The sequence below is a fragment of the Enhydra lutris genome, unplaced genomic scaffold (genome assembly GCF_002288905.1).
Source record: "Enhydra lutris kenyoni isolate GAN:26980312 unplaced genomic scaffold, ASM228890v2 scaffoldscaffold13, whole genome shotgun sequence".
NCBI classification, from domain to species: Eukaryota; Metazoa; Chordata; class Mammalia; order Carnivora; family Mustelidae; genus Enhydra; species Enhydra lutris.
Genome location: NW_019154097.1, coordinates 15,012,164 through 15,038,405, shown reverse-complemented (window position 1 = coordinate 15,038,405; position 26,242 = coordinate 15,012,164). Strand labels below are relative to the sequence as shown.

Below are 26,242 nucleotides of genomic sequence, written 5' to 3'. Positions count from 1 at the left end.
CCAAAACTGTTTGTAAATTAAATGATAACAGCAAAAGGGTCATAAAAAGCCTGTCCCCCCCCCCCCCAGCATCTTGGCTAATTCTTTAAGTGGATAGAACATGGTAAAGAATGGTCAAAACTTGGCCTCAACTGTCTTCTTGTAATGATTAATCCCACTATTTGTGGTTTTGTTGTCCGAGGACAAAAATTCCGGGCCACCAACTTCTGATGTCACTTTCCAGAGAAAAGAGGCTGCTGCTGGGGTTTTGTTTTTGTGTTGTTTTTTTCCTCTTTTCCAGTTTTCGCTATGCTGAGCAATTAGGCAGCAGACAGAATGACGTAAAACAAATGAAAATATTCCATTATTTGACCAGAAATGCCACCCTCCTCCCAACTCATTGCTCTGCCCTGAAGGATGAACATATTTACAAATCCTCATTTTATTCTCCTGAGACATTTTGCATGATCCATTATAAAACATACAGGTAATACAAAATCCAAAGGTGTGCTGTGTTTAAGGGGTACACACATGAAGATTAAACTACATGATAACACTGTGGGGAGAAATCATGGTTTCACTTATTTTCATGAGTGACAGGTACGAGTGCATGACGTTAAAGCTTAAAAGTCACCCCCAAACTTTGCTAAGAATTATTGCAAGAGATTACGCAGGGAGAAATCTGTGCAAATTCATTTTCTTTACTCAGTATCAGATGGTAGGGGGGAAAATTCTTCCTTAAGCAGTCTTGTTTATATTTAGGAAAAAAGATCTGAAAAACTGAACAAGTAGACATATTCCCCCTCTTTATGATCAAATAATAATGCCAATGAAGGAGTTTAATAAAAAAACAAAGTTGAAAAAAAATCCAAATAAAAGCCAACACTGCTATTAAGATTTTTCTTTTAATATGCCATGAGATATTCTTGATTGTATATTTTCCAAAGTACTTTTCCAGCTGCATCTCCCAACCCTTCCAGAAGATTCCGCCAGTCTTTCCAATTCAATAAAAGATGCTGGATTATACTTTTGTCCACCTTCTCTTTTTGTAAGTAATATAGTCCTAATGACTTTAATGGTCATACATTCTTATCTAATAAGGAAAACACTTACAAATACCAGAAACCCAGTTTTGAAACATTTGCATTAATTTTGAACTGAATCAGCATTTTGTGGGTTTAAAAAGGCAGCGATTTGAACTCACGACTTACTGACAAACACATTCTGCAGAGGGACGGGGAAGAGAGGGGTAGTGAATGCTGCATTTCTCCATTGGCCCCAAAGTGCTAATTTCACAAAGGGATACATCAAAAGCAAACATGCAATGGTGGTTTTAAAACTTTTACTGCAATATAACAATGAAGTAAACAGTAATTAGACACCTACCAATTTTTTCCCAAAACAAACTGGAAAAAAAAAAAAAAAAAAAAAAAAAAATGTAAACAGGAAAATAACTGCCTATACTTGTACAGCTTCTCAAATCATGTTAGAAGGGTCTCACATTCGATCATCAAGAAATTTTAAAATAGCAGTAATTATTTTCATTTTAAGAAAAGGTTCCCCTTCTCCCTCCCCCACCCTAAGTATTTAACATGAAAGAAAGGGCTTCTTTACACATTAATTCAATCCGATTTGAAGCAGCAACAATAAGCATCAATAATTTGGCATTTCTGTTTATGGTTGCTGCAAAATTTTTTCAATTTCACAAAGCCATTATCCAGTGTTGCCATGAAATAGACTGTAAATTCTAGGTAGCAAAGATTCTTTCTGAAACCAATGTTAAGTCAAAGAAATATAAAGCAGGGCATTACACTAAATTTCTGGATCTAGTACACTAAAAAGAGTGAAACCTAGGAAAAGTTACCTACTGTTTTATAGAAGAAATAAAGACCTGCAAAAGCTGATTTTTGGTTGTATAATATTTTACACACTGTGTGGATTTGCGGCATCTGCTAATTGAAGCAGACATGCACTGTATTTATCCCTGCCCTATATCCTAGATCCCTCCCTCCCCACCCCCAACAATCTACTACCTTATACCAAGTATTGTGGATATGAGCCCAAGTCATCCCAGACAATCCAGTGAACAAAGTTAGTGTAATGCACTGGTGTGAAGTGTGAGATTAAAAAAAAAGTCCCTTTCAATCTTCATCAAAGTTTTGCTGTAGAAGAAAATTGGCAGCCAAGTTCTCATTCTTCTCACAAGCAAAATATGCTTGTATCACAAGTCCTTCAGGAAATCCTAGTGCCTTTAACTGGAAGAAAAGAAAAAACACACATGGGTTCCAGCATAGCAACAGGGGCAGATCAGCACTAGAAAACATGAAAGGCACAAAAAAAACTCTTGAAGACATTACATGAACACGTGCCTACCTAAGTATGGATTCACTGTCCAACCTGAGCAGCGAGATGGAGCCTAGACCCTTTCCTATATCAACCACCGACTGTTCCTAGTTGAAGCTGTTAGATGAACAGCTCCTCTGCTAATACTCACTGGCATTAATACTAAAAATTAGTTGCTGACTGTGATGGTTTAAAAATAAGTGACCCTACAGCCTACAGAAATGTGTAAATCAAACAGCTTTTAGTATGGAAGTAGGGGGAGATACAGATGAGAGCGACAGGAGAAGAATTTAACTACTTCATCCAATTATTTGTAATGAAGGTCAGTCAGATCAAGTATCACTCTCCATCTCCTTGGCTTATAAGAAACTTCATAATAGAAAAATAGGTGCTCAATTATTAATATTACACAATATATTCTGAGATCAGACATATGGTGCTCTATTTATATCTGCTTAACTTTTACAGAATTTTAAATGGTGTTATCAGCCACTCAATTTTGTTTTCCTAGTCTGTTAAAAATCCCTGTGATTAGGGTGCCTTGGTGGCTCAGTGGGTTGAGCCTCTGCCTTCTGCTCAGGTCATGATCCCAGGTCCTGGGATCGAGCCCTCCATCAGGCTCTCTGCTCAGTGGGAAGCCTGCTTCCCTGCCCCTCCCCGCACCTACTTGTGATCTCTCTCTGTCAAATAAATAAATGAAATCTTTAAAACTAACTAACTAACTAACTAAATATCCCTGTGACTCAAAAATCTGCTTTTAAAAGTGTTTTTAAGCACTCAGGTCAATTATCTAGTTCACTAGGTACTGTATATTTGTTAACCAAGTATTTTTTATAAACCCTCTGTTCAACTGTCTAAATCACCTTGCATTGACTATTATCAAGAAATGACCTTAAAAACATGAGCAGAAGTCTCAATTCAGCATGATTAACTATTCATCCATGAAATAAGACAAAAATGATTTTGTTACCTAAGTCTTGTCCAGATTAAAGCTTGGCTAGCTGAAAAGGTAGGCACTATCCAACTGCATGCCTCTACAAGATACACACTTAAAATTCAAAGACACAAATACACTGAAAGTAAAAGGATGGAAAAAAGATACATACTATGCAAACAGTCACAAAAAGAAAGCTGGAGTAGATACATTAGGATCAGACAAAATACACATTAAGATTAAAAACTGTTACTAAAGACAAAAGACATTTCATGATGACAAACCATGAGGAAGACCTTGTCATAAAGACACCTAACGAGAACCTGAAACACATGAAACAAAAACTGACAGAACTGAAGAAAGAAAGGGTGATTCAACAATAGTTGGAGACTTTGCTATCCCCACGTTCAATGCTGGACACAACAACCAGGCAGAAGACTGACAAGGAAGCCAATCTTAACCACGTTATGAACCAACCTGACCTAAGAGACATTTACAGAACACTTCACAACAGAAGATCACATGTCCTTTTCAAGTATGTATCAAACATTCTCCATAAAGACAATGTTAAGCTACAGAACTAGCCTCAATATATTTAAGAGGATTATAATTGTGCAAAGTACATTCTCTGACCACAACACAATGAACTCTGAAATCAGCAACAGAGGGAAATTTGGGAAATTTAAAATTATGTGGAAGTTAACATAATCCTTAACCAATGATAAAAGAAGGAATCACAAAGGAAATTAGAAAACACTTGAGAGATGCATGAAAACACCATCAAATGCACTAAAACTTATAGGGTGCTGCTGTAGCAGTGCCTTGAGGGACGGTTACAGCTTTATCTGTAGTAAGAAAGATCTTAAATACATAATCTAAGGTTCTAGCTTAAGAAATTAGAAAAAAAGAGAAAACGAAATCCAAAGCAAACAGAAGGAGAAAAAGAGTAAGGGTTAAAGAGAAAACAAGAAACTCCAGACTAGAAAAATATAATCAATAAAACCAGAAGTTGGTTCTTTTTTTCTTCAGAGTAACAACACTGACAAACGTTTTAGTTAAACTAACAGGGGGAAAAAAATCACATTCAAATTACTAACATCAGAAATGTGGGAACACTACTTTTTAGAGAAATAATACTAGAATTATTTATTAGAATTAGAATAGAATTAGAATACTATACTATAGAATGTCTGCAAGTATAAAAAAATCTAATTTTAGGGAAATACTGTGAACAACTGTATGCCATCAAATTAGATAACGCTGATGAAATACACAAATTCCTAGAAAGACAATATCACCAAAATTGACTCAGGAAATAGAAAATCTGAATAACCCTATAACAAATGAAGAGACTGAATTAGTAACCATAAAATTTTCCAAAAAGAGAAGCCAGGCCCAGATAATTTTACCGGCAAATTCTACCAACTGTTGAATGAATTAAAACTTTTCTTCATAAACTCTTCTAACAAACAGGAAAGGAGGGAGTACTTCCTCACTCATTCTCTAATGAGGCCAATATTACCGATACCCAACCAGACTAAATCATCACACACACACAAATCCACAGACCACTACTCTTTATGAATACAGATGCAGAAATCTTGAACAAAACACTAGCAGACAAAATCCAGCAACATATAAAAAGGACTATTCACCACAATCAAGTGGGATTTATCCTAGGAATGCAAGGCTAGTCCAATATACAAAAATCAATGTTATTAATAAAGCATATAAAAAAGGGAACAAAACCACATTATCATCTCAGCACACAAAAATCATTTGACAAAAATCCAAGAGATAAAACCACTCAATAAACTAGAACAGAAACCACTCAATAAACTAGATAAAACCACTCAATAAACTAGAACAGAAAGAAACTCTCTCAACCTGAGAATCTAAATCTAGTAAAACCAACAGCTAACATCATACTTAATGGTGAAAGACTGTCTTCTCCTAAGATCAGGGACAAGACAAAGATGTTGGCTCTCACCACTTCTATTCAACAATACACATACACAGAAGGCCACAGAAAGGATTAAGTGAGAGAAAGAAAGAGAAAGAGGGACACCTGGGTGGCTCAAGTTATGATCCCAGAGAGTCCTGGGATCCAGTCTCGCACTGGGCTCTTGGAGCCTGCTTCTCCCTCTGCTTGTGCACATTCTCTCTCTGACAAATAAATAAATAAAATCTTAAAAAAAAAAAAAAAAAAAAAAAAAAGAGGGCGCCTGGGTGACTCAGTTGGTTAAGCGACTGCCTCTGGCTCAGATCATGATCCTGGAGTCCCAGGATCAAGTCCCACATCGGGCATCCTGCTCTGCAGGAAGTCTGCTTCTCCCGCTGACCTCTCTCATCTCATGCTCTCTTTCTCTCTCTAATAAATAAATAAATAAATCTAAAAAAAAATGATACAAAGGGAGAAAGATAAGAGAAGGGAAGAAAGGAAAGAAAGGGGAAAGAGAAGAGAAAGCATCCATACTGGAAAAGAATTAAAACTACTTGCAAATAATATTCTACAATTAGGAAATCCTAAGAAACACACATGAATTATCAGAATTAATAAATGAGTTCAGGAAGATTTCAAGATGTAAGAGGAACACACAAAATTAAGTTGTATTTGTATATAGCTAGCAATGAACAATCCAAAAATGAAATTAAGAAAATATTTCCACTGATAACAGCATCAAAAATAAAAATACACTGAGGAATAAATTTAACAAAAGCATAAACCAAAGACTATAGAATTTCTGAAAGTATAAAAAAATCTAATAAATGGAAAAGCATCTCATGTTCATGGCTTGGTGAGACTTAATATTGCTAACATGGCAATAGTCTCCAAACTGATCTGCAGAAAAAAAACACAGTATTAAAACCCCAGTTTTTTGTTTCTCTTTTCTTACAGAAATCAGACAAGTGGATCCTAAAATTGATACAGAAATGCAAGGGATCCAGAACAGCCAAAACAATCTTAAGAAAACTGGAGATTTCAAAATATACTACAAAAAGCCATAGTAATCAAGACCATGAGGTAGTGGCATAAGATAAACATACAGATCAATGGAAATAGAACTGAAAGCCCAGTAAACCTTCATAATCATGGCCAGTTGATTTTCAAAAGGATGCCAACACAATTTAATGGATAAAGAGCAGAATTTTCAAATGGTGCTGGATATCCACAAGCAAAATATTACGAAGCTAGACTCCTACACCTCACACTATAAACAAAAAGTAACTCAAAATAGATCACAGACCTAAATGTAACAAGAGCTATGAAACTCCTCAGAGGAAAATTAGGAGTAAATCTTTTGGTGGTGGATTAGGCAACTTCTCTTAATATGACATCAAAAGTACAAATAACAAAAGAAAAAATTTCTTCTCCAAAACAGAAATCAAGAACAGATACCCCTAGCCATTAAAAAAAAAAAAAAGGTGCTATAGAACAACTGAGGCAAGTGTCATTCACCCGCTTGCCTTATTTAAGGGGGAGAAATATTAGCATGATACATAAAAGATCTTTTAAGAAATATGTAATTGTAAATGTTGAAGACTTGAAAAAATGTTTATCATAAATATGGACAAATTATCTTTCAGATGATTTTCTAAATACTAAGTTAAAATGAACTTTATCAGATTTCCACCTCAAAATACTTCGTAAGACAGGTTAAGTATAGTGATTTCTAATTTACAAATATTAACAATGGAGCCTAGAGACAAATGAATGACCTGTCATAATATAATACAAACTAAGTCACTGCAGTGCCTCACATGAACTGGCTGACCTAGTAAGGATGTAAACAGAATCACGGTATCAGCTTCTGATGTTTAATGTACATATTTTTTATATATAATTCATATACATATCTATTTTACATTTTAGTGACAGTACTAAAGTGAAATTTTATTTTATTTTTTTTTAAAGATTTTATTTATTTATTTGACAGACAGAGATCACAAGTAGGCAGAGAAGCAGGCAGAGAGAGAGGAGGACGCAGGCTCCCTGCTGAGCAGAGAGCCCGATACAGGGCTTGATCCCAGGACCCTGGGATCATGACCTGAGCCGAAAGCAGAGGCTTTAACCCACTGAGCCACCCAGGTGCCCCTAAAGTGAAATTTTAAAAATCGGATAATCTTGAGTTAGGCATTCACTTTATTATCATTTTCTTTCTTTTAAAGATTTTATTTATTTATCTGAGAGAGAAAAAAAGAGAGCACAAGCAGGGGGAGCAGCAGAGGGAGAGGAAGAAAGACTCCCTTCCCCACTGAGCAAGGAGCCTGACGCAGGACTCAATCATGACCTGAGTTGACAGCAGATGCTTAACTGACTGAGCCACCCAGGTGGTTTCCCTAAGATCATTTTCCTCATAAATTTTCAGACATAAAAAGAAATTTTTAATTTTTAAAATCTGTTTATAACTATTTTATAAAGCTGCCATTCACTTAGCAGTTCCTTGGCTAGCATAAAGGCCAAGATGTGAGAGCGGGGATGAAAATACACGGTCTTTATTGCAATCCTTAGGACAATGCTGTATTTGGCTGTGTCCAACAGAACTATCTCCAGTGGCAGAAATATTCTCTATCTGTGCTACCCCGTACAGCAGCCTCCAGTCCCATGTGACTACTGAGCATCTGAAATGGGGCTAGTGTGACTAAGGAACTAAATTTTCAGTTTTACTTCAACTCACCCTTTCTATAGCTTCTTTCTCCTGAGGCGTTACTTGAATGTAGTTCATATGACCACTTCCGGCTTCTGCAATTCCTCCACTGCCACCTCCACCCCCTCCTCCTTGACCACCAGCTTCTTGAACTGGTTCATTTAACATCTGAATAAAATGCTCCTGGTGCTGGCTAATTTGCTGTGGTAATTTGAAGGACAGAAAAAACAACAACAACAAAAAACAACAAAAAAACAATACAATGATATAAAGTATCTTCAGGAAACTAAGAATTCTAAATTCAAACAGCAGAGAAAGCTAGAATTTTGTAACTGCTTTATTTTTAGAATGATTCTGAATTATTTAATCTTTGGAAGGATGTGATTTCTTATATACTATTAAAGAAACTTGGCACTTTTCAGTGAGGTAAATAGTGAAGAACTAAGACAATTCAAATTCTCTTTCATAAATGGGTCCCATCTCCCCAAATCAGTGTTAAAAAAAACTACTTGGGGATTATAAAAAGAAACAGAACTTCTGTATCTTCCACACTAGTACACAGTACAATGCTGAGGTTTATAACTTGAGGTTTAAATAAGCCCATGGGTATGTCTCTAAGAGGCAGTGCTCCACTAATAGTAAGTTTGGGGAAAAAAGATTTTATAAATGATTTCTTTCACAAAGAGTTTCTTGGATTTTTTAATCAAGTGTTTCCCCAAATTATTATTTGACCAACTTAAATTAACCTACCTCCACCCTCTGACTCTTTTTTTAGTACATCTAATCTATAGCACATACTATTGACTGCAACTCAAGAGAAAAGTTTATAGAGCTTATGGAGGGGAAGGGGAGTCACATGGACTTAAAAAAAAATAGGATATATTCTACAAACCCACCTTTGAAATTAACTTTGATTAAATAGTTACCTGAAGTAACTGAGGATTTTCTCGACCTATCTGTTGTAGCAATGCTGGAAGCAGGGAAGGATTCTGTTGAATAATTTGTCTCATCTGTTGAAACTGAGGCTGATTCCGTAAAAATTCAAGGGGATGTCCTAAAAATCACATAACATTATAAACAAAAGCAGTAATTATGTATACAATATATATACATATACGTGGTTCAATCATAATTTTAGACAGCAAACACTGACAAGTAAAAAATTTGATGAGTTCTCAGATGTATATAAAAATGGGAGTAAATAATGACAGAAATCTTTCAACTATACCAACGTGCAAGTCTTATACTACAGAAATTACGCCTATGGGTACAGGTAGAGTACAGAACACTCAAAGAATGAAGTTTTCCTACAACTGTCCCAGGTAGGTAGTATCATCAAATAACGAGAAATTATGATCTGCATGCACTCTATCAAAATAAAAAGTACTAATACTGTTCCTAAGAAAAATATCTATCTAGGATTAACAAAACCAAAAATTCCACTTACTTTCTAATACAACCCAAACCTTTAAGAAAACAAAACAAAACAAAACAAAACAAAACAATCTGAGCTCGAATTCCTGGGAAATTCTAAACCAAAGAAGTGAAAGATAATACTTAAAAGTTAAGAATTCAGATATGCAGATCAGAAGTTTTATTAATACAAACTTAAATTATAATTAGGAAGACAATTTTGGTTATTTACAATTAAGCTTCAAACATCTGTAATTTATAAAAGCTTGAGATAAATAAGCTACAAGTAGGGGCACTGGGGTGGCTCAGTCATTAAGCATCTGCCTTTGGCTCAGGTCATGATTCCAGGGTCCTGGGATTGAATCTCACATCAGGCTTCCTGCTGAGAGGAGCCTGCTTCTCGCTCTGCCTCTGTCGCTCCCTCTGCTTGTGTGTGCTTGCTGTCAAATAAATAATCTTTAAAGAATAAAATAAGCTACAGGTCAATCTAGTACTAATACATTTAGAACTCTTTAGTCCAAAATTCCATGACAATCATAAATATTAAGGATGCCAGATAAGACAGAACTTGCAACTTTTGGGGGGTAGTGGTTGTGCTCTGATCATACTACAGGAAACCAAGAATTGCATGTAATTATGTTTTTGAGGTTACTAATGCATTATGGGCATTTTGGGGATGTTATTTCCTTAATTATTCAAGAAAATCATTCAAATTAAAATGGCCAAATAAGTATGAGAAGTAACCTTCCTTCTGTGACACCGGTTTTATAGATGAAGAAAATGAGACTCAGGAACTAAATTAACCCACTAAGTACTGCTAAATGGGACAGCAGTCCCTACCTGAACCAAGCTGTGGCCTCTTCTTTCCATTCTTATGCCAACTCTGCATAAATGAAAGCCTGTCCTCTGGGAGACTGTACACACAAAAATGAAAGCCTGTTCTCTGGGAGACTGTACACAAAATACTCATGGCTTTTTGTCAACCAGAGCTGTCATTACATAAAGCTAGGAAAAGCATCAAGAAGGGCCTCTTCAAAATGAAGTTTAAATTACTTTATCACTACTGTGTACGGAACGGAGCCTGAAGGAGAACAAAGTAACTCGAGCCCACCACAGGCTCTAGGGCCTCCTGTGTAGTCACACCTTCATCAATGGAAGGGTGGATGCCGACCAGTAAAGAGAGATGAATTCAAGATTGGCTTTCAGCTCTAGATACATGTCTTCAAAGTTCTCAGTGCTTTATTTCTTTGGTGGTATAACAGCAACAAAGATTGTCCCGGCTTTGAAATTACACATAGTTTATGACATTCATAGGGGGAGAGAAGAGACAAGGTGAGTAAACATTCTGAATGGCTTCAGAATGTTAACACGAAATGCAAACTGGGAAGCATCCTCGGAACAGGCTAAACAGAATGCGCCCTTTGCCAAAACTACAGCACTGAGGTCTCAGCGAGAAGTTAATGCAATTGCCACTAGGGAGAATTTGTTTTGAGCCCTTCTCTAACATTAATGGATAGAGAACTTGTGTGAAGAGTCCTCCAGATGCTCCAGGAACAAGCCTCACCTCACACTAGAAACTCAGGACTGTGCCCCCACACCCCCACCAGCCCACGCTAACCTCCAGGGCTCGCTGTGGTTGTTGATGCCGTCGTAGTCGCCGCAGCGGCCGCCACCGAAGATGGAGGAGCCCCAGTGCTGACCGCAGGAGGGGTGTCCACCACAGCCTGACTCTCTCTATCTCCAGGGATGCCCTACAATACAATTTCCCAGCTTTAAAATATCTTGTCATTCAAAGATAGTTCAATACTATACAAAGAAAAAGATTTATTGATCTATTTAATGTGCTTGTCTAATTTCCAAAAGCATCAAACAGATATCTGCTTCTATTAAAAGTAAAAGATTAAGACTTATCTAAAAGCTGTGTATATTCGAATTAGATTAGAAATGACCTGAGCATGATATAGAAGAACCCATAGTGCAACAATGTAAGGCAGCACAATGTCCAGCAGAATTTTCCATGATGACAAAAATGTTCTGTATCTACGCTAATAAAATATTCATTAATCACATGAAGCTACTGAGAACTTGAAATGTGGCTAATGTTACTAAAGAAACTAATTTTTAATATACTTTTAATTTTATTCAATTCAAATAACTACTTGTACTTAACACTACTTAATAGTTATTTTACTAGACAGTGCAGATCTAAGATATAGAGATTTGTAATTTAAAACACAAGTCATAAAATGATGTTTACATACAACATATTACATCTAACATCAAAGATCCTAAATTTGTATATAATAATATAATTTTTAAAATATCAATACAAACCTTATCAAACCTGGACATTTGGTTTTTATGCTATGCATTACTCTAATTTTTGAATTTCATAGAAACTTTCACCAGCTGTGTGATAGCAAGGTTTGCATTTGTAAACCTAGCCTGAAAATTATCCAAACAGGTTTTGACACATGTGCAGTTCTGAAATGAATCCTGGGGCGGGTAAAAATCTAATGGAGACATAGCAGGTGGCAACAGTGGCCAACCAAGGAGGATCTCCTCTATTGAACCACGGTTCTGAGAAAGCATTCTCCAGAAAGTATCACATACAAAAAAAGAAAATTATTCAAAATTTACAAAAGTAGATGTAAGAACCTTAAATATTTCAATATTTTCTAAGTTTATAGCATTTGTCTTCTGAACTTATTATAATTTAAACTGCACTGAGACTTCTGGAGCACTATTTTGATGCATGATTTACAAGACTTTTCATATACAACATATCAAAAAAGTCTTTATGAAATCCACATAGATTGTGAAGGAGAAGAATTAAGAAGGAAGTATTACATTTGGGTAAGAGAGGATAATGGTTAATGCTTCCATTTCCCAATAAATCAGAAGTTGAAACCATAAACATATGAAGAATTATGCATAATGAACCACATGAAGGGTAATGGCTGCTGGCATGAGATGTCACTCCAGGCATTAGAAACAAATGTTTTTGGGACTCCCTTGACTATTACTGACAATAAATAAGCTAACAATTCAAATGTGAATGGAACCAGGTAAGTAACATCATACACTGAATTAAATGCACGCTATTATATCAGGTAACAGGGAATGGATGGGAAGATAATGAATTAAAGCGTCTATGATCTAAAACTTTTCCTAAACCCTTGCAAAAATCCAGAATCCAAGTTGTCCAGACAAACCAGCTCTCTGAATTAATTAATCAATCTACCTATCTTCCAAGTCTTTTATTTTCTTTAACTTAGGCTTCATGTCCGGCTCGGAGCCTAACTCAGAGCCTGAATTCACGACCGAGACTGAGACCTGAGCTGAGCTCAAGAGTCAGATGCTTAACTAACTAAGCCACTTGGGCACCCCTTTCAAGTTTTTATTTAGGATGTCAGTTTTTTTTCTTCTTCTTAGCTATCTGAATTTGTAAGTGAAATCTCTTCATTTTTAAAAGTTGGCAACTAATTATAAAAATGTACATAGTACAAGACAAATAAAATTGGGTGCGGGCTTCTAACTTGTTACTTTTGCCCTCTTCCATAGAGGAGGATCACCTAGGAGGGGTGCCTGGGTGGCTCAATTGGTTAAGCGTCTGCCTTCGGCTCAGGTCATGATCCCCAGGTCCTGGGATCAAGTCCCGCTTTGGGCTTCTCACTCTCCCTGATGCTCCCCTGCTTGTGTTCTTTCTCTCTGTCGAATAAAATAAAAATAAAATCTTTTTAAAAAAAAGTATACCCAGGAGTATCCTGGTCATCAAAAAAGCCACTAAAATGGTAGATTAGATTTAAAAAATTTATCCCACACTCCAAACTGTCATCCTTTGAGGATAACATGAATGGGGTAGAAGTTACTACTCTAAGTGGAGAGCCAATTTTACAACTCATTTAGCCATGGTGTTTCCTAAATAAAAATCACATCAAAATCTTTTAGAAGAGGTTACATTTTACCAACACAAAATGTCAACAAATTAAGAAAAATAAAAACATTACATAAATTACTAGCATATATTCTCATTCTCCTGTGAATTATTACTGTTCCTTACAAGTCTTTGAGATTTTGGTGTTAAACTACAATAAATAAAGTGAAATATTTCTCACCATTAAAAGATACTCCACAGCTCTGTCAGGGTTGTTGAAACTGGCTCTCAGGGCTGCAATCACTTGCTCTCGTTCATATCCCATTGACATGATCTCAGTTACCATATTCTCATAAGACTGACCTGTCACTAAGAAAAGGTGTGTGGTGTGGGAGGAAGGGAAGAAAGAAAACATTTAATAAATATGCATTTCCTGTGTATTTCTTGAATGTATATGCATATACAATATTTCAGGCACTACAGGACTAGGGGTACAAAAATGAGTAACAGTACAAACTACAACATATATGTGTATGGGTAGAATAATGCCCCCCTGCCCATTCCCAGAACCTATAAATATGTTAGGTTACGAGGCAAAGTGGAATTATGGTTGTTAATCAGCTGACTTTAAGAAAGAGAAATTATCCCAGACTATCTGTGTAGGCCTGATGTAATCACAAGGGTCCTTAAAAGCTGAAGGAAAACAGAGGGGAGGGTCAGAAAAACAGATACAAAGACAAGAGCAAAGAAGCAAGGTTGCAGATGCTATGCTGCTGCCTGATGATAGAAGGGGCTATAAGCCAAGGAATACAGGCAGCTTCCAGAAGCACTGAAAGGACATAAAATAGATTCTCCCCCCTGGAATGTACAGAAAGGACTGCCGCCTTGATGGTAGCCCAGTGATTTAGCCCCTTGATTTTAGTCCAGTGAGGACTATGTTAGACTTCTAACCTACTGTGCACCTTAAGACAGGTGCTCGTCTGTTGTTTCCTACCAAGAAGTCTGTGGAAACTTATCACAGTAGCAACAGAAAACTAACATAGTATGCTTAGTAAGTACAATAAAAACATCAGATACAAATATACGACAGAATTAGCAGGTCAGAGAAGGCAACCTGGAAGAGACTGATGAACTAATTTTTTGAAAACACAAAGGAGGGATATTTCAAGCAATCAATTCTACTGTAACAACTTCGGTTTTCCTTCGACATCTTTTATTATCAAAGCTGAAGAAAAAAGGAGGTTAGAAGCAGGAAAGTTAGGCTTTCATATACAGAGCTTTGTGTAATGCCCCAAGCACTGCTACCCCAGGAAGTCACATCCCACAGGCTATCGCCAACCCAAACTTGCTCTTCATGGAAATGTCAGACCACAGACAACAGTCTGAAGAGAAAGCCAGCTCTCTACACCAAACTTACTTCACTTAAGCCATCCTGTCTTTCACTTCTCTTCTGGGTATCATTCCCTTTCTTGTCTCCTTAAAGAACTGGACCCTTTGGTTATTCTCTCTCTTGTCTACCTCCCATTTTTCACTCTCCATTTAATCATCCCGATCAGCAGTTGACGATATCCTAGAATGTCATCCTAAAAGCAGAAGCCAACCCCCTTGGTCGGATCCCAACTCCTCTTTCAGAAACTGGTCCATCTATCTGCTGCCTTCCCTTTCCAGCCATAGCTAACTGCACAGGCTGTGTCCACTTTTCACATTCCACCCACTCCTTAGCCAATATTGATCTGTGACTTTGAATCTCTAAGATTTCCCCCTCAGATGTGTCCCACCATTATCTGCTTTCTCCATTTCAATAACTAGCACCTCTATCCACCCAAGAACAAGAACCAGGAACCCTAGTGACTACAAGTTCCTTCTCTCTTCCCTTCCATCACTTATCTACCAGTATTATCTGCTAGCTCCTATATCTGAATTATAGCGCAAAGCTGCCTACTTCCCACTTTCTTCACTGCCTTCACTCAAGACCAGGCCACAACAATCTCTCATCTGGATAACACCCTGCTTCCTCTCCTGCCCCCGAGCCTACAATTTATTCTTCTGCCGGCTGGAAAAGCAAGCTTTTTAAAAAGAAAACCTCAGGGCACCTGGGTGGCTCAGTGGGTTAAAGCCTCTGCCTTCGACTCAGGTCATGGTCCCAGGGTTCTGGGATCGAGCCCTGCGTCGGGCTCTCTGCTCAGCAGGGAGCCTGCTTCCCTTCCTCTCCCTGCCTGCCTCTCTGTCTACTTGTGGTCTCTCTCTCTGTGTCAAATAAATAAATTTAAAAAATAAAATAAAAGAAACCTCATCTCATTTTGGGTTCCCAAAACTCAACAATCTCCGCACACCACACTCCAACCACGCTGTTGTTTTCCAGCTTACTTCACAAGTCATACCTTTTAGAAACAGTCCTAGAACCTTTACACACACACACACACACACATACCTCTTCTCTGAGGGGTCAGTTCCTTCGCAGCTCCAGTTCTCAATTTAAACTGAGAATACATCCCAGAGATGTACTGCCTAACTATCCCAAGTATAAGTACATTCTATTTTCTTAATGGGAGCCATTAGTTTCCTTAAAATCATTAATCATGATTTGCAATTTACTTTGTTTCACCACTTCTTTCCCCCATCTGAACAAAAAGTTCAGCTGTGCAAGGGACCCTGTCGTTTTACACTGCCATTTCCCTGGCACAGGTGACACTCATCAGTTGAATTTTTTTTTTTTTTTTTGCAGAATTTTCAATAAAGGCATTTAATAGCTATGAAAGTATAGTTTAAAAAAACTAAATATCCTTGAGCAAATGTGGCATTCATGATCTTGCTTAGAGTAATGACTTTTCCTTCCCCTTCCATAAAGGACTTGTTAATATATTTGTTCTTAATTATCCATTCAAATGACTCTAGCACAAAGCCACTTAAGTGTCAATATCCCTTCAGTAATCAAGTTCCCAGGTACAGAAATTAGCATCAATATAAACAAAATTAAGAATTGTGGAGTATCTGAACTACACTATTATGACATGGTGTTTCTCATTTAATCCTCACAATAACTCCATGAGAAAGGTTTACTATGATCATGGTTTAACAATGGCTGTTAAGTCATGGTACAGATACTAACACAGGCTGTTAAGAGTCCAGAGCTCCCAAACCTAGTCATCAAGCTACACCTCCTAAAATTATGCCTCCTAATTAATCAAGTTATAGAACTCAGAAAGAGATGCCTATAAGCAGTGTGATACTTTTCAGATAGTAATAGTACAAGGGCAAATGACTCACAGAAAAACCAGAGACAATGGACAACACAAGAGAGAGCTAATGAGGTTACAGTGGAGTAGTGATGAAGAACCTTGTTGTGTCACTAAGAGTGAGCTGTGGTCTTATCTTCCAGGTCACACAGAGCTGCGAAAGGAACTAAGAGCGACCTCATGAGATCTGCCTTTTATGAAGTCCACTATGACACGGCACTGACCAGTTACGAATAATGCAGGAGTTATCCGTAAGGTAAGGCTATGAACTAAAGTAGTCAAGTGGCAGTGAAAACAAATATTCCAGGAACCTCAGGAAGGAGGGTTGTCAGGACCCTGAGCTAAAGGCCCATGAGAGTCAGGGAGGTCAAGGACGATGCCAACATATAGTAGAGATGATGATGCAAGCAATGAGGAACAAAGAAGAATCAGATGGGAGGATAAAATAGGATTCCATTTGGAACCTGAAGAGTTTATGGAGGTTGTAGGCTTCCCACATGGTAGCTTAAAGAATGAGTCTGGGGACTCAGAGGGAGATGTGTACTGGAATTATCATTTTGGGGATCTTTACAGTATATGGGTGATATTTGCCATTCCCATAGTTTGAACTATGAACTATGATCTGCAGCAGAACCACAGAAGATGCATACACTTAAGGGTCAGATAAAATGAAGAGTTAACTAGAAAGCCTGCAAAGGAATAGTCAAGAGGCATGGATCAAGAAAAGAGCAGTGTCATAGCCACAGAAAGCAAGTTTAAAGCAGCAGGGTATCAATGTAAAGACTGGGAGGATTAAAGAGTAAAGGGGTCCTATGACCTAAGTTGTGCAGGGTGCCAGAAGACATAAAGGTACAACATTGCCCTCAGAGGGCTAGGCGTAACGGCGGCAGCGAGAATTCGGCAGCACCATGCTTTCCAACGGAGGTGGCAGTGGTGGCAGCCAGACAGGTCAGCAGCACCAGGGGCAAGTGCCAGGTGCTTCCAGCTCTGTAGGCGGACGGCACCTAACTGATTCTGAGTCACCTCTTCTAGTCCTTCCAGTATCTCACTAATAACTTCCTAGGATTAAGCCTTTCCCAGTCTGAAAGGGATTTCTGTTTTGCTGACTGGACACTAACTCATACTCATTTGACAGCAGACTAGTCCCACAACACAGTAAATGTAAAAGAGTAAATGTGGGTATGGTACATCCAGGTGACCTTAGGTTGATTACTTACAACCACTTTGACCCTACATGCTATGGACAACCAAGATGCCATTTCCATGGCAATGAAAGGATCATGGAGTTCAAGTCAGGTCAGAGGCCAACCCCCCAGATCGTATGAGGTACTACTGCTGTTGGAACCCTGCTGCTGCAGCAACTAAGAAGCTAGAAGCCCATACCACTGAAGCTGCTGTTCCTAGTCTTCTACCTCCCAACCATTTCCAGCAATAGAGAACAGAACAAAGGAGAGGGACGGAGTTGCCAGCCAAAAGACCAACAATTAGCAGGCAAAGTAGGAAATGTACTAGAGGTGTCACAATGGGAAAATGGGAAAAAAAAAAACAAAACTGATTTTGACAGACTAAGTGTGAAGGGGAGATGAAAAAGCATTATTCAATAGTTAAAGCTGAGACAGAAAGGCACATTCACTGCAGTACCATAAAAGCAACAAGATAGAGATGGGACCCGACAGGGCTCCAAACTGGAATAAAGATGTGCAAGGCAGATTTAGTAACATTTTATACCCGTTTTACAAATATTTTTAAATAAACCTGTCAACAGTTCAAACTCTGTTAAGACTTCATTTAAAATTCACATTTGGAAAATAGAAAATTACCTGCTTTAACCAAAAGAATATGCTTAACTCCAACAATACTTTAAATAGTACAATTTAAAGAGTTCAATATATAACACACAAACTTACAAAGTTTTTAGTAATATATTAATCAAATAATTATCTAAATCATTTAATAGCTTGATAATAAGCAACCATGAAAATGAACATTTTCATGATCTAGAAAAATGAAATTAGAACCTCCTCCCTACCTCTTGTAAGGTTATTTATAATGTAGATACTTACCCAGTGCACTGGTTGCATCTTCAAAAAGGTTTGACCGAGAAGAATCTCCTGATGTACTGCAAAAGGTTTTCAGAAAATTGTACATCAGAAAGTATATAAAACTTAAACTGAAGTTTAGTAATGGTCCAAATTGTAAAGAGACTGTTTGATTTTAATCAAATGTATAAGTCTGGCTACAGTGTTTAAACCATCTTCTACATTAAACCCCAAAGCTTTATCCATAACATTTATGGTTTGGGAAGAATTTTCAATCTTAATATTCATACTGTTCTACAAATGCCTCATTTTAAATGTCCAAAGATATAAAATAACAACTGAACAGAATGTTTACCATTTAAGGATTACAAAAAAAGATAATGCATAACTACTTCCCTAAAAGAATTTACAATAAGTTAAATAACCTGTAAGTCAAATCAAAATAAAAGAAATACCAAACAACACAAGTATCCCCAGTTTTCCAAAGTTCATATTCCACCACATTTTGCTTTTACCAAAGACCTACATTAGTACCCATTTTCACTAACTAGAAGAAATCTGAAGAGAATTTTCTCTAAAGAGGATTTCTGCTTGTACAAGAAAAGTGAAAATAGTGTTTTGTTTGTTTTGCAGCAAGTCTTTACAGAGGAACACACCCTGAGAAGCCAGCGTGGCCCCGAAGCTCCTTCCCCAGAACTATACTCAGCATCTCAGCATCAAGCCGCCTTAACTGTGTCTGTGAGCATCTGCGCTTCATCTAAATTTATTCCGTGCCTCCATTACCAAAGTGTGTGTGTGTGTTCTAAAGTATCAGAAAAACCTGAGAGGTTATTTTATAAGTCTGGAAATGTTCAAAACTTTTCCCACATAAATTTATGGTAATTGCTTCTTTGCAATTATTTCTTTGCTTATGCCACTTTGGCTTACAAAAGGTTTCATAGGAATACTCTACTTTCAAACAGTGGGGGAAACCTGTACAGAATAAAGAGGTAACGAAGAAACCACATTATGCTGGAAAGGCCTGGGAAATCTTTACATAATAGAATTTCAGTTACGTCTTGTAGGTAAGTTTTTTACGCAGGAGCTGATAAGAAGGTATTCAAGTCAAGGAATAGCAAAAGCAAAAAATGGAGAGGTGTGATAAAATCCAAGTTGTAACTGAAAGAAAACCAGTTTAAAAGGACTAAGTTTCTGCTGGGCAACTGCAGAAGATGAATCTAGAAAACAAAGTAGACAAAAACAAGATTATGAAAGACCATGAAGAGTAGGCCAAAGAAAAATAAGTTGTTGAAGTTTACAAACTAGTAAAGGTAGCAGTTGGCAGTTTAGATTAAAACACATATGACAAAACACACACTTATACCTCTCCCAATTTAAAAAAAATAAAACACAGTATAGGCAAGTGGGTGGCTCAATCAGTTAAGCGTCCTACTCTTGATTTCGACTCAAGTTATGATTTCAGGGTCATGAGATCGAGCCCCATGTCAGGCTCTGCACTGAGCATGGAGCTGCTTAAGATTCTCTCTCTCCCTCTTCTTCTGCCCCACTCCCCCTACCCATAGCAGAGCAAGAGCAAGGGAAATATGTTAAGTCTGAATTCATAAATTATTTTTTAATCCTCAGTTTATTCATCAATACAATGAAGTCCATAATAATATCCATGTATCCCAAAGTGTTGTATGTAGGGTTACTACTGGTAAAGTATTTAGCAAAATGCCTGGCATCATAACATCTGATATGATTAAACTAATTTTCTGGTGTAATTTTTAAATGATCTTCATTTAACTAGATAGTAAAGCTAACTTACATAGAAGGCAAAACTTTGAAAAGAATTATATATAGAACAAATAATTCTCCTGCCCAAGTCCCCTACCCAGGGAACTATCACTACTACCAGTTTCTATATAATAATGACTTGTGTCTTGCCTTTGGGTGTGTTTTATTTAACTTAATTATCTCATGTCAGCAAAACCACAATGACCTCACATTTTCCCCAGACATACAGTACTCCACTTAATTGACCAAATCAAGCTCTTCAAAGGGAATTTTCAGTTTGGTTCTCAACTTTTAAATTCCTTCTGTAGTCAAATTTACCAATTGTTCCTTCTATGACTTCTTTGATTAAGATTATTTTTATTTTTATTATGTTCTCTAGTTTAGTTTCCTTTTATGTTGATTCTTTATCTAGCTAGAATTTATTTTTAGGAGTATAAGGTATATGACCCATCTTCCCCCTTCCATTTGGCTAGACATTAATCCCAACAGCATCTTCCCCACGGTGGTTTCAAATTACATCTTTATCTTAATAAGTCCCTGGTATGTATTCTGGTCTGTTTCTAGACTACCACCTATTTACTTAAGCACTCTTTTTAGTAAGAGCCACTGTAAATTACTGAAATCATTACCACCACGTGTAATACATTTTACTACCTGACAGGATTAATCTCCTTCATTCCAGTTCACTTACAGAACAATCTGTACTGTTCTGCACAATGCTTTAAAATTTCCTTTTATATATCTCAGGTAAGAGTGAGGTATGGCTGAACCACCATTATTCAACCTTGATTCTACCTCACCACTTCTCCTTGCCCACCTGCAGAGGAAACCACTTATGAGTTAGTGTGCCGTCTTGTTGCTACTGTTCTTCTGCACATTGCTATACACAGCCACAGACAGAAAATATATGATGTTGTTTTGTAGCTTTTGTTTGGTTTATGATTATTACCCATTGTTTTGTAATGTTTTTCTCACTTGATAACAAAGCCTTAAAACCACATTCACTCAATATGACATATACTACATACTTTAACTGGCCGGTAGCACTTCAGGAAGCCCAAGAATACAGATTTCTGGGATCCACCCCCAGATAATTCTGATTCAGGTGAGGGTTTAATTTCTTTCTTTCTTTTTTTTTTTTAAAGATTTTTTTTTTTTAATTTATTTGACAGAGAGAGATCACAAGTAGGCAGAGAGGCAGGCAAAGAGAGAGGAAGGGAAGCAGGCTTTCTGCTGAGCAGAGAGCCCGATGCCGGGCTCGATCCCAGGACCCTGAGATCATGACCTGAGCCGAAGGCAGCGGCCCAACCCACTGAACCACCCAGGCGCCCCAAGGGTTTAATTTCAAACAAACTCCCAGTGATGCTGATGCTGCCTACTATCACCCTGACTAGCACTGCTCTCTAATATGAATAAATCACAGGTGGAGGCATTCCCTTACTAATGTATTTAAGGTGGTTCCTATTTGCCTTCGACTATGAATAATGTAGTCTGTGCTATATGAATGTGAACAATGTAGTTGTGCACGTGCGCAACTTCTCTAAGGTAGAGATAAACAAGGAGAATATGTATTTTAATTGGTGGTTTCTCAAGAACAAAATTGGCCTAAAGACACAAACACCTATAATGAAATGCCATGCAGTGGTGTCCCTCAAATTCATACCAACATTTCTCCTGATAATTTTAAGTTTTGTGCTTTATAGCACACTCCATGTTTTAAAATACAGATGAAAGGACTAAGGGCACATTTAAGTAGTTTTCTGAGCTTCTCTCATCCTTCCTTTCCTGTATTATCCTTCTCTAAGGTGATCAATTGGAGAAATAAGAATAAACAGTTGGGGGGGGGCACCTGTGTGGCTCAGCCGTTAAGCAGCCGCCTTTGGCTCAGGTCATGATCCCAGGATCCTGGGATGGAGCCTCATATTGGGCTCCTTGCTCAGCAGGAAGTCTGCTTCACCCTCTCCCCCGCTTGTGGTTCCCTTGCTGTCAAACAAACAAACAAACAAACAAATAGCTGGTGTATAAGGCCCAATCAAGTAACTCTAGCATCTGCTCTTTGTATCACTGGTCATCTACTGACTTATACAACTTCTGTACGTCTGAAAACATAGTAATACTGACTCTTGAAAATGGGTAAATCAAATTATAGCCCCAGGAAGAAATTTTAAAAAGATGACAATAAAGAAATTTGGATAAATGCTCTTAGCACATTAAAATGTATCAATTGATTCTGAAATTCTACAATGAGCTTTTCAAAGAGCTGAAAACATAGAAGAAAATAAGATATACTACACCAAATGAAGACATATTTACAGTTACAATGTTTAAAATGATCTGGGAAATCAATGCGTTAAATTTGTTTAGTTCTCTCCCATACACAGAACTGATGAACAACTTTTGACAGAACAGCTTAACCTGAGTCTGGGTTGTCTCCCACCAGGTAAGAATTTGAATGCATTTCTAAATATACATAGGAGAAGCATCAAGTTAGGCAACAGTGGCTCAGAATGCCTAAAGCAAAGTTCAGCAAGCAGGCATAGGGGAAATATTTTATTACCTTAGCCTATGCTCTCCTGGTAGGGAATGAATTCCCCAGAAAGAAGCCCTAAGTGAGCAATTAATCAGATGACTTAAACCCCTTTAAACACCGTGGACTGGGTCAGACACAGTAACCAGACATAAAAGCAAAACACTAAAATAAAGGATCATAATTAATTTTTTTCTAACCATTGCTATATTTATCACAAATATGCTTTCCTATCAGTGTTTCCACATCCTGTATAGATCTCCGTTCCATCTGGTTCTGACTCCAAGAACTTTAACTACTGCCACTGAGGTCCAAAGTTGTACTAAAGGGACAAGATACAAACAGCTCCAGTGCCATTGCACACTGGACTGAATATAACCCATGTTCTCAGGTAAAGGAGAAATTCCCTATACAAGTCCACCCAAGAGAACCAGAGCACATGTTTTGTTTATTTTATTTATCCTTGGGAGGAAAAAAACTTTTATCATCAACTATTCAATAATCCTGCCAACTTTCGCACAAGAAATTATTTCTTGTTCCTCAAATACACTGCACCTTTTCTTTTGTTTTAAAGATCTACACTGGTAAGACTTAAATTTCTACAAAAGTTCACAAGAAATATGGATTAAGCAGTAGACAATTCAAACAATCCATATGTTCAACAAAAGGTGGTAGGTTAACTGCGCAATAGCTGGTATTTAGCTCTGCTGTGAATATGTGCTATTTCACAGCTTTTACACCCATTATTTCATTTAATACTTATAACAACTCTAGGATATAGGTCCTATTGTCATCCACATTTTACAGATAAGGAAAGTACCCAAAGATGTTACTTTTCTAAGGTTAAGTGCCAACAAATGTCAGATCCAAACACAATGCTATGCAGCAACTGGAAATATTTAGTGGCATGGAAGGATATTTATAATATAAATGACAATGATCAGAAAAAAATATAGAGCAAATATAAACAATGATTAGGGAACAAAGTCAAGTTATTTATAAAATGTCAAACTATAATAAGATAGCAAGTTATATTTTTATAATTTTTACAGGTCATTTGTCTTTCTTAATTTTTCTACACAAAATGAATAATGACTTTGACCCTCTTTCCCTTCCCCCCTAGGGGGAAAAAAAATGCAGAGTATACAATCTGGATTATGGAAATTTATTTTAAACAGGCACAACAGCATGCTGTTTTAGTCACAGTTCAGTGTTTAGAAAAAGTTTAATGTAGCAGAAACAAAGTTTGATCCAATCATCAAGACAAATACACGCATGAAGCTCCTGTCATGAAATACGATTTCCTAGACTGCAGGTCTTACCTGTCAGTTGCTGTTGGACTCGTAGCTACTGGTGTCTCTGCTGGCTTTTCTGCAGGTTTCTCTGGTTGCGTCGCACTAGCAGGTGCAGGTTCAGAAGACGCTGTTGTTGGTGCTGGAGTGACAGATGCAGGGGAAGGAGTAGGAGCCAGAGCGGGAGCAGGGGCTGGGGCCTGAGCCACAGTTGGAGCTGTGGAGGAGCTAACTGTGGTAGTGGTGGCAGGATTTGACTGCTGGGTTGTAGCTGGCGCTGGTGTTGTCACTGCTTTGGGCTAAGCACATTAAAAGAATAAAACAATGGATTATGATAAAATACCCAATTTCTAAGTAGACAGTATTGTTACAGGAGGCTGCAAACATAACACCAATAAAAACTTGCAACTTGAAAACTTTGTAAGGCAACACAACAAGTGATCAATATCAGCCATCTGAATCATTACTTATGTTACTCTCTCAAATAATTAGCTTTAGCTAATAAGTTTCAGTCTTTGTTATCAACTTAATATGAAGAAGAACCAGAAGCAGCCACTAATCAGAAATATACACAATGTATACTGACAAACAAACACCATGTAATTATTGTCCCACCACCCCCAAACATTACACTTTAAGTTCCTTGGTTATAACTTTCAAGTATCTATTGTCATTTAAAACATCACCAAAATAACTTTTTTGTTTGATCTGGCTAATATAAAGCACACTGGAGAAAGAGTGGCTGTGCAAGGTAGGGTAGGGGACTTAAAAAAAAAAATACTAGCAGTGTTCATTCTCTTCTTTCTTTAATTCTAAGAGTCCTGTGTTTAGTCCTGTAACTTTTTAAACTGCCAATACCCTGCAAATTATTAATGTCATAAAACTCCAATCTAGATGAAGTAAAATTTAAATGCATTACTATGCTCATTTATTATTTCCCTTAAAATTACTTGTGGTCAGTATCATATAGTCACATTCCATGCCCTCAAGGTCTCTGTTGCCACAGAGCTATTTAAGCCTCATTCTAAATGGTATCAAACCCACCTGCTTTTTGAAGTTTTTCTGCTCACTTCTGATCTAAATATCTTTTTCCTGTCTCTTTATAATAAAGTCATTTCTCATTGCTTCCATAATGCCTACTTTTTTTTCCCCTTCTAATAGGGGGCTTCTCTTAGTAACTTGAAAATAAAGTAACTGCAAATACCAGTAGAATCCTACGTAAAATAAAAGGCTTGGCTTAAGTAGCTATAAATGCATGGATCTATTCTGAGACCTATCCTGCTTAATTCTTAGTAATGTTCTAAATTATCAAGGTTATTATAATACTAAACGAAATAAGATCAATAACATACACATCCAAATATATGGCTACCACATTTTCCATTATGTACTATATGTGATAAAACTAGATGAGACAATGCAATATTATTCAGCCCTAAAAGGACACAAATTCTGGCATATAGCTACAACATGGATGAACCCGGAAGACATATTATGCTAACAGAAATAAGCCAGTCACACAAGGAAAAACACACTGATTCCACTTAATATGAAGTATGTAGAGTAGTTAAACTCATAGAAAGGAGAATGGTGGTTACCAGGGACTGAGGGATGGGGGAAATAGGAGTCACTATTTAGGGGGTACCGAGTTCTAGAAATGGATGGTGGTGATGGTTGCATAATGTGAATGTACTTAATGCCACTGAACTGTACAATTAAAAATGGTTAAACTAATAAATTCTGTGTTATGTATTATTTTATTACAATTAACAATACTGGACTGAGTACATGATTCTGTTCCTCTATTTAACATTAAGTGAATATAAGTGCTTTAATATAACAAAATCACTATGGTTCTTAATGGATTAAAAACTTTTAAATCTAACACCTATAAACTGTTTAGCTGCTTTTTCTCAGAACAAAATATGCAGTTAATTACAATTTACTTGCTCAACTGTTTTCTACTGCATATATTACCTTAAATTTAGAAAAAAAAAATCCTCTCATTTATTCTTTCAGTCTTTGATAAACTTCCAATTACTTATTTAAACTTATTTTCAGTGTCACAGGTATCACTGATCTTCTCAGATTACAACTCAATCCAAAAAATTCCTGTCACAAGTACCACCACATCTCTATTTGTTTTAACTCTCCACTGCATGCTCATCTATCTTTAA

The 26,242-nt window shown here is 37.1% G+C and overlaps 1 protein-coding gene across 1 annotated transcript in view; it reads right to left on the bottom strand.

Moving 5' to 3' along the window:
* Positions 1-865: 865 nt before the first annotated feature.
* LOC111146084 (RAD23 homolog B, nucleotide excision repair protein) overlaps positions 866-26,242 on the bottom strand; it is a 45,978-nt gene continuing 20,601 nt past the window's right edge. Inside the window, exons 4-10 of the mRNA XM_022501465.1 lie at positions 24,096-24,364; positions 18,495-18,550; positions 13,437-13,564; positions 10,937-11,069; positions 8,832-8,959; positions 7,936-8,106; positions 866-2,234 (exon numbers count right to left, since the gene is read on the bottom strand). Coding sequence (XP_022357173.1) covers positions 2,121-2,234; positions 7,936-8,106; positions 8,832-8,959; positions 10,937-11,069; positions 13,437-13,564; positions 18,495-18,550; positions 24,096-24,364 — 999 coding nt within the window. The 3' untranslated portion in view covers positions 866-2,120. The remainder of the gene's footprint in view (positions 2,235-7,935; positions 8,107-8,831; positions 8,960-10,936; positions 11,070-13,436; positions 13,565-18,494; positions 18,551-24,095; positions 24,365-26,242) is intronic.